This window comes from Eubalaena glacialis, chromosome 18 (assembly GCF_028564815.1).
Source record: "Eubalaena glacialis isolate mEubGla1 chromosome 18, mEubGla1.1.hap2.+ XY, whole genome shotgun sequence".
Taxonomy (NCBI): Eukaryota; Metazoa; Chordata; class Mammalia; order Artiodactyla; family Balaenidae; genus Eubalaena; species Eubalaena glacialis.
In genome coordinates this window covers 60,474,421-60,488,899 of record NC_083733.1, presented here as the reverse complement: position 1 = coordinate 60,488,899, position 14,479 = coordinate 60,474,421, and the positions used below count along the sequence as shown (strand labels likewise).

Below are 14,479 nucleotides of genomic sequence, written 5' to 3'. Positions count from 1 at the left end.
AAAACAACAACATAAATGACAATTATTCAATCTCATGAAAACAAAATGTTATGTCAGAAAAGAAATATAATCATAGCATATGCTAAGGTTCAGCTGAGGACAGGATTTTACTTAGTCATCATAATATAGACATGAATATTGATCTCATGATCAATTGGGAGGTGATTCTGCAGTGAGGAAGGGGAGAGGAAGTGTGTTTGTGAAGTGGTGTGTATGAAGAATCCTCAATCTTTACCTTCCATAGTGGAAGTCAATTGATAATGTGAAACAGAAAAATAAGAAGTAGCAATTTATTTATTTATTTTTATTTCATATTGGAATATAGATGATTTACAGTGTTGTGTTTGTTTCAGGTGTAAAGCAAAGTGATTTAGTTATACATATTCATATGTCTATTCCTTTTCAGATTCTTTTCCCATATAGGTTATTACAGAATATTGAGTATAGTTCCTTGTGCTATAGAGTAGATCCTTGTTGATTATCTATTTTATATACAGTATATGTTAATCCCAACCTCCTAATTTATCCCTCCCCCCGACCTTTTCCCTTTGGTAACCATAAATTTGTTTTCTTAGTCTGTGAGTCAGTTTCTGTTTTGTAAATAAGTTCATTTCTTTAGATTCCACATATAAGTGATATCATATGACATTTGTCTTTCTCTGTCTTATTTCACTTAGTATGATAATCTCTAGGTTCATCCATGTTGCTGCAAATGGCATTATTTCATTTTTTTATGGCTGAGTAATATTCCATTGTATACGTGTACCACATCTTCTTTATCCATTCATCTGTCGATGGACATTTAGGCTGCTTCCATGTCTTGACTATTGTAAATTGTGCTGCAATGGACTTCAGGGTGCATGTATCTTTTCGAATTATGGTTTTCTCCAGGTATAGGCCCAGGAGTGGGATTGCTGGGTCATATGGTAGTTCTATTTTTAGTTTTTTAAGGAACCTCCATACTGTTCTCCATAGAAGTAGCAATTTAAACATGTTACCTAGAATCCTGAGGGTAAAATACCCAGAGAAACACCTACAAGAGTTCAAAGTGATTTGATAAAAATTAAAATTAAATTAAACAAATAATTGACACAAAATATATTAGGGGTCCTTAAGGTGGAGTGTCCATACGGCCTCTCAGAAGGCTGGGGGTCCTTGAGCCATGGCCTTGTGTTTGTGTAGGTTTTGTTCAAAGAAGAAGGGTGCTGGACTCTGGAAAGTGAAGGGCCCTCTGAGATGAGATAATGGGAGAGGGGTTGGGCAGGGTCATTAGGATTTATAAAGTGCCTGGCATGTGTGCAGGGGGCTGTCATCCCCACAAGAAAGCTCAGGATGCCCCCACCTGCCACATGGGAGGCCAGAGACTGGTATTCCGGCAGAAACAGGGCACATTCAAATTGGGTCATTTGAGGAGTTTGAGAAAGGAGCTATTTACAAAGGTGTGGGCAAGGTATAGGGACATCCCAAAGTATGGTGCAGTGCCCTGGGCCAGGTCAAAGTGGGCACCCCAGGCTGACAGCTGTGAGGAGAGGGAAGGGGACCCAGATCTGGACATAGAGAAGGTTTTGGGAAGGGCATGAACTCTGTGATGTAGTGATGCCTTGACCTCTCTCTCCTCTCAGTTCTTCCCATCTCTTGGGATGGGGTGGGGGTCGAGTGTTGGCTGAATCCTGTTGATGTAATCTGTACAGGTCAGCATCCCGGACAGAAACAGCTGGGAAGAGACGGGCAAAAGTGGATCTGGAGGGACAAACGGGAGCTTCCTACAGCAGGGAACTGAGGGACAGAAACTTATCAGTATGTCAAATTTCCATACGTGATTAAAAGGGAGAACAGTGATAGCTAGGCTGTTGGCTCCTCGGAACCTCTTCCTAGCTGACCCCCCCCATCTCCTCCCAGCCCCTCCTCAGGTGTTCCTCCCCACCATCCCTACTCCACCTTCTAAAATGCTTCCCTCAGGGATGTCTGGAAATAGCAAAGGACCAGAGAATACAAATGACTCATCAACAGAAAAAAAGATAGCTCAGAACACCAGTAGAATCTCTAGGAAAGCTTTTAACCTGGAGAAGTTACGGCCTGGCCATCTTGGTTTTTTTGTTTTTTTTTTAATTTATTTATTTTATTTATTTATTTTTTGGCTGCATTGGGTCTTCGTTGCTGCGCACGGGCTCTCTCCAGCTGCAGCGAGCGGGGGCTACTCCCCACTGCGGTGCGCGGGCCTCTCACTGCGGTGGCCTCTCCCGCTGCCGAGCACGGGCTCCAGGCACGCGGGCTCAGTAGTTGTGGCACATGGGCTCAGTAGCCGTGGCCGGCGGGCTCTGGAGCGCAGGCTCGGTAGCCGTGGCGCACGGGCTTAGTTGCTCCGCGGCATGTGGGATCCTCCCAGGCAAGGGCTCGAACCCATGTCTCCTGCACTGGCAGGCGGATTCCCAACCACTGCGCCACCAGGGAAGCCCCATCTTTTTTTTAAATTGAAATATAGTTGACATACAGTATTATGTTAGTTTCAGGTGTACTACATCATGATTTGACATTTGCATACATTATGAAATGATCACCATGTAAGTCTAGTAACCATTGGTCCCCATATAAAGTTATTACAGTATTATTGACCACGTTCCTTATGCTGTATATTACATCCCCGTGACTTATTTATTATTACAACTGGAAGTTTGTACCTCTTAATCTCCTTCACCTGTTTTGCCGCCACTCACCCCCTGGGCTGGCCATCTTCTTAAAGGGAATATGTTCGGATAATTGGAAAGTTTAACGAAGCTTTTTCTGCATTGGGTAATGGCAGGCTGAAGTATTCACAGCAACCTTCCCACTGAACACAATGGAAATGCTGGAAATTTTTTTTTTAATCTCAAAAACACTGTGGAGAAACAGTTTGACAGTTTCTTATAACACTAAACAGGCCATTACCATATGACCTGGCAATTGCACTATGGGAATTACCCAGAGAAATGAAAATAAATGTTCACACATAAAATTGGTACATGAATATTCACAAGAGCTTTATTCAAAGAGCCAAAAACTGAAAACAATCCAGATGTTTTTCAATAAGTGAATGGTTAAATTGACTATGGTACACCCAAACCATGGACCACAACTCAGCAATAAAAAGAATGAAGTGTTGGCATGTACAACAACTTGGGTGAATTTCCAGAGAATTCTGCTGCATGAAAAAAAGCCAATCCCAAAAGGTTAAGTGCGGTATTATTCTATTTCTGTAACATTCTTGAAATGACAAAAATCATAGAAATGGAGAATAGAATATGTTGCCAGGGTATAAGGAGAGCGTAGGAGCCAGGAAGGAAGTGAGTGTGTCTATAAAAGGGTAACAAAAGTGATGCTTGGGGTGATGGAAATGTTCTGTGTCTTGACTGTGGTGGTACGTAAACAAACCTACATGTTACAAAATTGCATAAAAGTAAACACATACACACACGAGTTCACAGGGCAAAAGCTAAACAAGATCAGTGGATTGTATAAACGTCTACATCCTGGTTGTGGTATTGTATTATTATTTTGTACGATATTATCATTTAGGGAAACTGCGTTAAGAGTACACAGGATCGGGGCTTCCTTGGTGGCGCAGTGGTTAAGAATCCGCCTGCCAATGCAGGGGACACAGGTTCAAGCTCTGGTCCAGGAAAATCCCACATGCTGCAGAGCAACTAAGCCTGCGTGCCACAACTACTGAACCCACGCACCTAGAGCCCGTGTTCCACAACAAGAGAAGCCACCGCAATGAGAAGCCCGCAGGCACCCCAACGAAGAGTAGCCCCTGCTCGCCGAAACTAGAGAAAGCCCGCGCGCAACAACAAAGACCCAATGCAGCCAAAAATAAACAAATAAATTTATTTAAAAAAAAAAAAGAGTATACAGGATCTCTATTCTTTCTTATGACTGGATGTGACTCTACAGTGGTCTCAAAATGAAAAATTTAATTTTCAAAAAACATTGATGAGATGAAAACACAGAGGGGATAAAAGCCTGCAGAGTTTCCAATATAAATGGAGAGGCAAGCATATGATCCAGCAATCCCACTCCTGGGCATATATCCAGAGAAAACCATAATTCAAAAAGATACATGCACCCCAATGTTCATAGCAGCACTATCTACAATAGCCAAGACATGGAAACAACCTAAATGTCCATCAACAGATGAATGGATAAAGAAGATGTGGTACATATATACAATGGAATAGTACTCAGCCATAAAAAAGAATGAAATAATGCCATTTGCAGCAACGTGGATGGGCCTACAGATTATCATACTAAGTGAAGTAAGTCAGACAAAGACAAATATCAAATAATACCACTTATATGTGGAATCTAAAATATGACACAAATGAACTTATCTACGAAACAGAAACAGACTCACAGACATAGAAAACAGACTTGTGGTTGCCAAGGGGGAGGGGAGGGCAGGGGAGGGAAGGTTTGGGAGTTTGGGGTTAGCAGATGCAAACTATTGCATGGCTAACAACAAGGTCCTACTGTATAGCACAGGGAACTATATTCAATATCTATAATAAACCATAATGGAAAAGAATATGAAAAAATATATACACACACACACACACACACACACACACACACATATAACTGAATCACTTTGCTGTATACCAGAAACTAACACAACATTGTAAATCAACTATACTTCAATAAAATAAAATAAACAGAGAGGCAATAAGAATATGCAGAAGGTGTTTTTACCCTAAGAGTGTTTGCTGGGAATACACGGTTGGGTTTCATGTTATGGCCTCCAGGGTCAAGGCCCAGGACCTGGGCAAGGTAGAAAGTGGAAAGGAAGACCTTCCCCACACTAAGCTTCCCCCTCTGAGTGAGGGTAAGCCAGATTACACATGCCCCTGAATGTGCCCTGCATAGGACAAACACAAGGTATAGAAATAAATAAATTAAATTAACGGTAGATTTAACACCAATAATATTAGTGATCACATTAAACATAAGTGGATAAATACTTTAAGTAAAAGACAAAGACTGTCAGGCTGGAAATTTTACGAGAAGGCTCACTGGATGCATCTCAATATATAAAGGATTGAGATTTTCTTTTTTTAAAAACTCTGGATTTTGAAATAATTGTAGGTATGCAGAAAAGTTGAAAAGATAGTGCAGAGAATTCCTATGTATGCTCACCCAGCTTCCCCTAATTTTAACATGTTATATAACTGTGTTAGGTGTATCAAAACTCAGAGATTAACACTGGCACAATACTACTAATGAAATTATAAACTTTATTCAGATTTCACCAGTTTTGCCACTAATGTCCTTTTTCTGTCGCACAGTTCAATCCAGGATACATCATCCTATTTTGTCTTCATCTCTCCTTTGACTCCTCTACCTGTGACAGTTTCTTGGTCTTTCCTTATTTTTCATGACCTTGAACTTTTGAACATTACTGGTCAGGTATTTTGTAGAATGCCCCCCAATGTAGGTTTCTCTGATGTTTTCTCATGATTAGACTGAAGTTATGGTTTGGGATGGGGGGAATATCACAGAGGCAAGGTGCCATTCTCATCTACCATATCATGGGTACGCAATATCAATATAACATCATGGGACATGTTAACCTTGATCACCTGGTTAAGGTGATGTCTGCCAAGTCACTCCACTCTAAAGTTACTATTTTGGGGGACTTCCCTAGTGGCACAGTGGTTAAGACTCCGTGCTCCCAATACAGGGGGCCCAGGTTCGATCCCTGGTCAGGGAACTAGATCCCACATGCATGCTGCAAATAAGAGTTTGCATCCCACAACTAAGAGTTCGCATGCCACAGCTAAGGAGCCTGCCTGCCACAACTAAGACCCAGTGCAACCAAATAAATAAATAAAATAAATATTTTAAAAATAATAAAAAATAAAGTTACTATTTTTCCTCTTTCCACACTCTATTCTTGGAAGTAAGTCTTTTAAAAAAAAAACTGAAATAATAGTCTGACTTAACAAAAAATATATATATTTTAATATAAAGCTTTACCAAAAATCTAGAATGCTGAAAAGCTGTGTTGCAATCACCACTAGAGTTCCCATATACCTCCTCTCCTCCAGTTTCCCCCATTTCCATCCTGGTCTATTTAATTTTGCTCTGTCTGGAAGTTCTGGGTGGTTGCAGTGAATGAGAAAGTGGTTCAAGACAAGGCTGGAGAAAAACTGGGCAACTACTCCTCAGAGTAAGACAGTGTTGTATAAGAGACAGAGCCCTTGGCTGGGGCAGGCCCCCACCCCTGCCCTCCCCAATTCTGCTCTAGTTTTGGTCTCATTCATTTATCCCCCAAAATCTCCCTTTGTGCCCAGCCCCTGTATAGGACAGTGCTGGGGACACAGCTGTGATCAAGACACTCCTGGCCCTGCCCTCATGGGGCTTCCAGTCCTGTGGAGAAGGCAGACCTGTCCCCAGACAGACACGACTCAGAGTGGGCAGAGCTGGGATGGGGGAAGTACTGGGGGCTGCAGGAGCCCAGAGGGGTCATCTGACCCAGCGGGGGGTCTGGGAGGGCTTCTTGGGAGAGGGAATGTTGGAGCTGAGATTTGAAGGAGCAGTAGGTGTTATCGGGTAGAAATGTTTCAAGCAGAGAGAGTAGTATATGCAATGGCCCAGAATGGAGAGGAAGACTAGAGTGTTTTCTAAAGCTCACGGGACTTCCCTGGCGGTCCAGTGGTTGACTCCTTGCTTCCACTGCAGAGGGCGCGCCTTCGATCCCTCGTCGGGAACTAAGATCCTGCAGCGCGGCCAAAACAAAAAGAGCTCAGATATAACCATGGCGTATGAACCTTCCTTGGCTCCCAGTGGCCTTATTAGCACAAAGTCCAAAGTCCTCAGGTTGGTATTCATGCATTCATTCAACAAACATTTGCCTACTCTGTGCTCTCGGATGGTTGAGTGGGAGTTACCAGGCCTTATACTTGGGGACACATCGCTGACTACTGACAAAGCCCAGCCCTTGGTACATCAGAATCACAGGGGTGTGTGTGTGTGTGTGTGTGTGTGTGTGTGTGGTGTGTGTGTGTGTGTGTGTGGTGTGTGTGTGTGTGTGTGTGTATGTGTGCATCCTCCAGGAGGGGATATGTGGGACTGTTCCAGAGCAGCGATGATAGAGTCAGACAGACAGACTTGGGCTCTCCTTGGACTCTGCCATCCTGGACACATTGATCTTCCATCTCTGAGCCTCAGTTTTTTCCGCTGCAAAATGGGCTTAATAGTAGAACCACTGCACAGAGTTTTATTCAAACGCACACATAATCCTAGAGGCCAAGCTTCCTCAGAAGCCACTGTTAGATCTTGAATCAAATCATGTCACTCCTGTGCTCAGAACCCTCCCATGGCTCCCACCTCACTCAGAGCACAAGCCCAAGTCCTTGCAGTAGCCCACGGGGTCCTGTATTACCTCTCACCTCCCTTATCTCTCACCTACTCCCACTCTCCCTCTCAATCTACCCAAGCCACGATGTTCATTGAACACAGCAGTCACGCTCTGACCTCAGGGTCTTTGCACTGGCTGTTCCTTCAGTCTGGGACACTCTTCCCCCGTGTATCTACAAGGGCTCCCTCTCTTACCACCTTTAAGACTCTTCTCAAATGTCACCTTCTCCAAGAGAGCTTCCCTGACCACTCTTTTTTTTTTTTTTTAATTTTTGGCTGCAGCACGCAGCATGCAAGATCTTAGTTCCCCAGCCAAGGATGCAATCTGCACCCCCTGCAGTGGAAGCGCAGAGTCTTAACCACTGGACTGCCAGGGAAGTCCCCCCTGATCACTTTTATCGCCCTACCCCCTTTATTTTTTCTCTATAGCACACAGCCTTACCTGAGATATGATATTTCACTTTTCTCTCTTATTTGTTATCTATATAAAATTTCAGCTCTGTAAAGGCAGGGATTTTTGTATTTTTTGTTCATTGCTGTATCTTTGGCACCTAGAACAGGGCCAGACACATGTTAGGTATTGCGTAAATATTTGCTGAATGAATGAGCAAATATTCCTCTCCTGGGGCCTGCACAGTCTCCTACCCCCTGCCTAGCACTCGTCAATGAATCTTTAGCGAGGGAATAAAACTAAAAATAATGGCTAAAGCTCACTGTGTACCTGTTCTAATGCCTTCACCTGGGTTCTCAGCTGCCATCTTCAAAACAGCCCCAGAGCAGGGGGTCTTCAATGATCTCCCTTTTTGTGAAATGGAGGAAACAGAAGCCCAGAGATGTGACATCACTTGCTAAAAGCCACACCTCCGTAAGTGGCAGTGCCAAGATTTGACCCAGGCCCTCTGGCCACAGCAGCCACACACCCAACCACGTTATTTTCGTTTTCTGCCCCTTGCTTCCATCTCTCTCTGCTGGAACCTGTCCCTTTCCATCCCTGGGAGTGTGAGTGTGCCCCTCTTCTCTCTCTGCAGACCTGGATTTGAGTCTAGGCTAACGGGATAACATCGATGAGAGATGTCACCTCCCTGGGCCTCAGTTTCCTGCTCCGTAAAATGGGGATATTATAACACTACTTGACAGGGTTGTTGCAAGGGTTTCATGAGATCTCACAGGCCAGCACCCAATAAATAGAGACCATGAGGACGATGACCATGACCTCCTTGGTCTCCGGGTGTCTCACTTTCCCCTGGTCTTCATCTCCCCTGTCTTGGTCTCTGCACCAGTGTGTCCCTCGGTCCCTTTGGGAGTCTCTGCCGCCTCTCTATGTGTCTCTCCCCCTCTTTCTCAGGGTTTCTCTCCTCCTGACTCCCCCTAGCTCCTCCCCACCCCTCTCTGGAACCCCCATGAGCTGTTTCTGGAAGACTTGAGGCTGAGAGGAAATTCACTAGTAAACAGGGCAGCTGTGGAGTCTGGGCAGCAGGGAGTGGTGTGGCCTTGCGTGTGGGTGGAGGTTATGATCAAGTAAACACCAGGCTGATGAATTTCTCATCAATATCATCTTTGATTTTCCCTCAGTACACAGCAGCAACCCTGCAGAAGAAGGCTTGTCTGAGGAGGGATGCCCTTCAGTTACTGATCCAATAAAACACCACAGGGTGGGGGGTGAGCGCAGGGGTCGGGGGAGGGTAGTCATGGCCCCAGTAACAGAGTCCTAGAAGAAAACAATTGGGGAAAAAATAAATAATAAAGAAAAAATACTGGGAATTCCCTGGCAGTCCAGTGGTTAGGACTCGGTGCTTCCACTGCAGGGGGCACGGGTTCGATCCCTGGTTGGGGAGCTAAGATCCTGCATGCCCCGAGGTGCAGTCAAAAAAAAAACAAACAAAAAAAAAAAAAAAAAAAAAAAAAACCTCACAAGCGAGAGAATCTGAGAGTCTCCAAACAATAGGTGCGATTGTTAAGAGGATTCTCACACTTCCAGCAGATGCCACAGCTGCAGCGACCAGCACTGACTGGGTCCCCGGGTCCCGCCCTGCTGCACACAGGGGACGCGTGCATGGAAAGCACTTAGTGCAGAGGCCTCCCACACCCATCCTGGTTCCTCCCTCCAGGAGCCTCGTTCTTCCACATGGGACAGAGCCCGGTCTCTTCTGCCTTGGAGTATGTCCATCAGTGACCGACAGGTCCTCCCTGTGAAAACTGTCACTCCAATCCCCCCCATCCTTCCTGGCTTCCCACCTCATTCTGTCCCTACACCTAGGAAGTCCCTGGCTCCCTTGCTTTCCGAGCCCTGGGTTCGAGCTCCAGCCTACCACTCACTGTCTGTACAACCTCGGACAAGACCCTTGGCCTTTCTGAGCCTCCCGTTGCTCATCTGTAAAATGGGGCTATTGCTAAACCCTACTTCACAGGGTCTGGGGAGGAAGCAAGGAAAGCCCCTGAGCATGGTGCCTGCCCAAAGGAGATGCTCAGTAAGTAAGTGCCCTTAAGAATATTGCCTTAATTGTGTCTCAATTTTCATGACTAACATTGAATAATCATACCCCACAGCCAAAATGTGCTATTTGCAAACACAGTTGCAGTCCGTGCCCTGGGGCACGCACCGGTGTCATCCCCTCTTGACAGATGAAAAAACTGGGGTTAGGAGAGGTTAAATAATAAGCCCACAGCCACTCAGTGAGCAGGTGGTAGAGCCTGGCTTGAACTTGGAGCTTATCACTGAACGTTTACCCACGATGCTGCCCACCCCCTAAACTGTGGGGGGGAGTTGTGCTCAAGTCACCCCACTGCCCGACCCGATGATCCCAACATAATAACACAAAGGTCTGATTTGCCTCTTCAGGGAGATGAACAAGCTGAAAACCTCACAGCCTACCCTATGACCACTGGTGTGTTTTCATTAATAGGTTTCCAGAAGGTACTCAGTGTGCCTGTGAATCCGGGGACCTTGGCAAGGAACCATGACTTTAAGAGACTGAAACTTCGATCCTTCCCATCTTGAGGCCTCATTTCCACATCTGTAAAATAAAGTGAGGTGAGCTGGACCAGGTGATCCAGAAGATGCTGTGTATGCATTCATTTATTAGTTCATTCTCTTGATGAGTGTTTATTGAACAGTGTAGGGCAATGGTTAAAGGCAAAGACTGAACTCAGGTAGACCCAGTTTGGAATCCCAGTTCTGCTGTCTGCCAGCTGTGTGACCATAGACGTCACCTAACCTCTCTGAACATCAGTTGCTGCCTTTGCAAATCAGGAATAATACTGGTACTTAACTCGAGAAAGCAATGAGGGGAATTCCCTGGTGGTCCAATGGTTAGGACTCTGCACTTTTACTGCAGGGACCAGGGTTCGAGCCTTTTTTGGGGAACTAAGATTCCCGCAAGCCGTGAAGCGCGGCCATAAATAAATAAATAAATAAAAGCAATGAGGGTTAAATGACAGGAGGCACATAAACGTGGGAACAGCCTTAGCCCTGCCCTTACAGTCCAGAGGGAGAAACAGACCCACCCCCAGTCAATGATGACCCAGAGTGGGCAGGGCTGGGATGGGGTCACCGAGAGAAGGCTGACCCAGCCTGAGGGTCGGGAGGGCTTCCTGGAGGAGGAGACGTTAGAGCTGAGCAGTGAAGAACATTGTAAGCACTCACGACACAGGAATCACCCATGTGAATGATGTATTAATAGTCTGTGGACACTCTTCCTGCTAACATCTCCTGTTCTGCTCGCCTGGCCCTGTGCTGGGTGGTGCTGGGGACACATCAGTGACCGAGACAGCCCTGGTCCTGACCTCCCTGGGCTCACAGATTACCAGTGAGGACAGACATCAAACAAGTCATCATCCAAATCATTACTTCAAAAGGAAATTACAGAAAGCTAGCAGGTCACACCGCAAGAAGACCTTTCCTCTGACATTCACAAATTCCTCCCTTTGTCATCTCCCAACCTTGAGCCCATCCACAGAGAGAATACATTCACTCTACAAGCATGTATTAAGCTCTTTCTGAAGGCAAGACACAGTGTCCGCCAAAAGGGAGCCCTCAACAGACTTTGTTCAGACTTTGCTCCCTGACTAGATGGAAACAATGTGAGCTGATGGGCACAGCCTCACTGCCTCTATTCAATCAACAGCAACCAGAGGAGCATCCTAAAACACATTTCTCATATGTCCCTCCCCTGCTTATACCCTTCAGTGGCTTCCTATTGCTCTGAAGGCAAAGACCAATGGGCTGATCTTGGCCTATATCACGGGCTCTTAACCGGGTGCGACCTGACACCCACTTTATCTAACACTTTAAGATGCCCCTTTAGTATTCTGAAGTTAAACTCAGAGGTAATAGAGCCCACCAACACACAAATTTTATTTTCTGAAATTAATATCATGTCCTAACTGAACTACAAAGGAAAAATAAAAAGGCAACAACTTATAATCAACTAATCATCTATTTTGGTGTAGAAATGCTCAGGCATGGCTGCTCTAAAAAGCATCTCATCAGGCAGATACTAGCATCTCCGTGTAGACTCACCATGAATGAGATAGGAATAAACTGTGTTGTTTAGACAATCACCACAATCAGCATTGCCTGGGGTGATGTGGCTTCTAGAAAGAGTGAGCAACTCCGGATCAAGTTCCCAACAAAATCAAGAATAGGCAGGCTGTGATGGACACAGTCTTTGCATTTCAGGAAAGGTCAGTGTTTCTTAAAATATTGCAAAAGCACTTAGTGTTTATACGTAAAACATAGCTGAGCTCTAGACTCAGACCATCAGTAAGTGGGATTTTCTACCCACATGGTGTCCAGTGGGACATTGGAAAGTTAAGTGTGTCCAGGACAGATCTTGGTCATATGGATGGTTGAGACATCTGGCATCCCTGGTCCCTGTCTGTTACATCTCATCACACGTCACGTCATCACACCTCCAATCACTGTGGCAAACCCAAAACACCCCCCTCATTTCCAAAACATCTCCTGAGGGAGGTCACAGTCTGATGGCATACACCCCCTGCACACTGGGCTGGCCTCATCTTGGGACCCTCACTCCGTTCTGGCTACCCCTGCCCCCTAGCTGTTCCCAGACTTCAGGCTTCCATAGCTTGTGTTCCTTTTCCTGGAAGATTTTCCTGTGTGGTCTCAGCTTCCAGGCCACCTCTCCCAGACCGGCCTACGTAATCGGGTCTTTATGATCTATTGTTTTCTCATTTGCTGGCTGTTTCCCTACTGGACTGGTTGTTCATGAAACAGGTACAAGATAGCTGTGGTCACTGCTGAGTTTCCAGAGCCCAATGCAAGGGGCCTCAATGATTATGTTGAGTGGTCATGGGACCAACTGGGGACCACAGGTGGAGGAAGAAATCCTGGAGGTGGCATGGGCAGGAGGCAGGGCTTTTACTGGGTCCGGAAGGTCAGGAAGGATCTGGGACAATGTACCAGGCCAAGGGGGAAGGGTGGGCATTCCAAGGGATTCTGCGCCATGCCGAGGTCCTCTGCTGCTTCTCAGATCAATCCCCAGTGTCTCTGGGGCCAGACCCGGGTGCAAATCCCAAATCTGCCATTTCCCTGCTGTGTGACCTTGAGTAATTTCCTTAACCTCTCTGAGCATAATATCCTTCTTTATAAGATGAAAATGATGGTGCCCACCTCCTTGAGTGATTATGGGGTTCAAAGAGATCATTTTTATAAAACATTGAACACCGTAGTGTGCACTCAGTAGATATTTGGTGAATAAGTGGCTCCTAGTTCCAGATGTGATGAAAAATGAGGTTTTAATCCAAAAGAGGTACGAAAGCATTTGCTTTGGAGTCATATGGCCCTGGGTTAGAGCCTCAGCTCTGCCACTTGCGTGTTATATGACTCTGGGCCATTGAGTTTTCCTCTCTGAGCTTTAGTGACTTGTCTATAAAATGAGATCAGAACTGTGTTACCCACGTGGAGTTGTTGTGAAAATTAGATCCAATTATGAAGGTAACTGCGCAGCACAACGTCTGGCTCATAGTAAGGGGCTGTTGTTATGATGAGGAATGGCTCTGGAGTACATGGAGGCAGCAGACTCCCAGCCTTGGAGTAAGGGAGGATGGGGGTTGGGGGAATTTTCAGATATGCAGCTTTATTGAATGGATAGGGAAACTGAGGCCCAGGGAGAAGGGTCTTTCCAGAGGTCACAGAGCACCTTGCAGGCCCAGCAAGGACCAGCAACAAGGGAAATGACCCCCTTCCAGATCTCCATGGGGAATTAAAGTCAGAAGGGATCAAGGGTAAGGAGTGGGCCCTTTAAATCCTAAGCTCCACCTTTGCTTAGAAGGGTCTTTGGGGAGTATAAAAGGGGGTGCAGTTCCTCTCTGCTCCAGAAAACCACCTGCTGCTCCTGTCCCCGGGCCTGCAGCCCACCTCTCTCCAGCTGCCCACCACCTCCACCTCCACCTGGATGCCATGCAGCTGCCACCCTTCGACATGTGGAAGGACTACTTCAACCTGAGCCAGGTGGTGTTGGCACTGATCCAGAGTCGGGGGCAAGGGCCGGAGGCCCAAGGGACCGGGGAGCCGAGACCTGGGCCCCAGCTGGAGCAGGATCAGGGGCAGGGAGGGCGGGGGGCCAGTGGGGGGCTGGCCACCCTGTGCAACTTTTGCAAACACAACGGGGAGTCTCGCCACGTGTACTCCTCGCACCAGCTGAAGACACCAGAGGGCGTGGTGGTGTGTCCCATCCTGCGGCACTACGTGTGTCCCCTGTGCGGGGCCACGGGGGACCAGGCCCACACACTCAAGTACTGCCCGCTCAACGGAGGCCAGCAGTCTCTCTACCGCCGCAGCGGGCGCAATTCGGCCGGCCGCAAGGTCAAGCGCTGAGGACCATCAGGTGCCCAACCCCTGCACCCCCCAGCCCTCCTGGTTCAATCCTCCCGAGTCCCTGGACTCCCCCACTTCCCCGGACTCACCCAGCCCTCTGGAATGTCTGACCCCCAGAACTCCATCCCTGCTGAATCCTGAAACAACGGAGGCTATGGGGAGCCAGGCCAGCCCTGCCCTTTGGAAGTCTCAGCCCTTGGGGTTCTGTCCTGGGGGTGTCTGTGGACTCTTGGTGCAGCAGGACCCCTG

The 14,479-nt window shown here is 46.6% G+C and overlaps 1 protein-coding gene across 1 annotated transcript; it reads left to right on the top strand.

Annotated features, from left to right (window-relative positions):
* The first annotated feature begins 13,810 nt into the window (after positions 1–13,810).
* NANOS2 (nanos C2HC-type zinc finger 2) lies at positions 13,811–14,230 on the top strand. Its single transcript, XM_061174286.1, has one exon. It carries the CDS (start codon positions 13,814–13,816, stop codon positions 14,228–14,230), a length of 417 nt encoding a protein of 138 aa, XP_061030269.1. The 5' UTR covers positions 13,811–13,813.
* Positions 14,231–14,479: the final 249 nt, after the last annotated feature.

What these genes read in the sequence shown, in the direction of transcription:
- NANOS2 (XM_061174286.1), top strand. Translation starts at nt 13,814, where the DNA reads ATGCAGCTGCCACCCTTCGACATGTGGAAGGACTACTTCAACCTGAGC.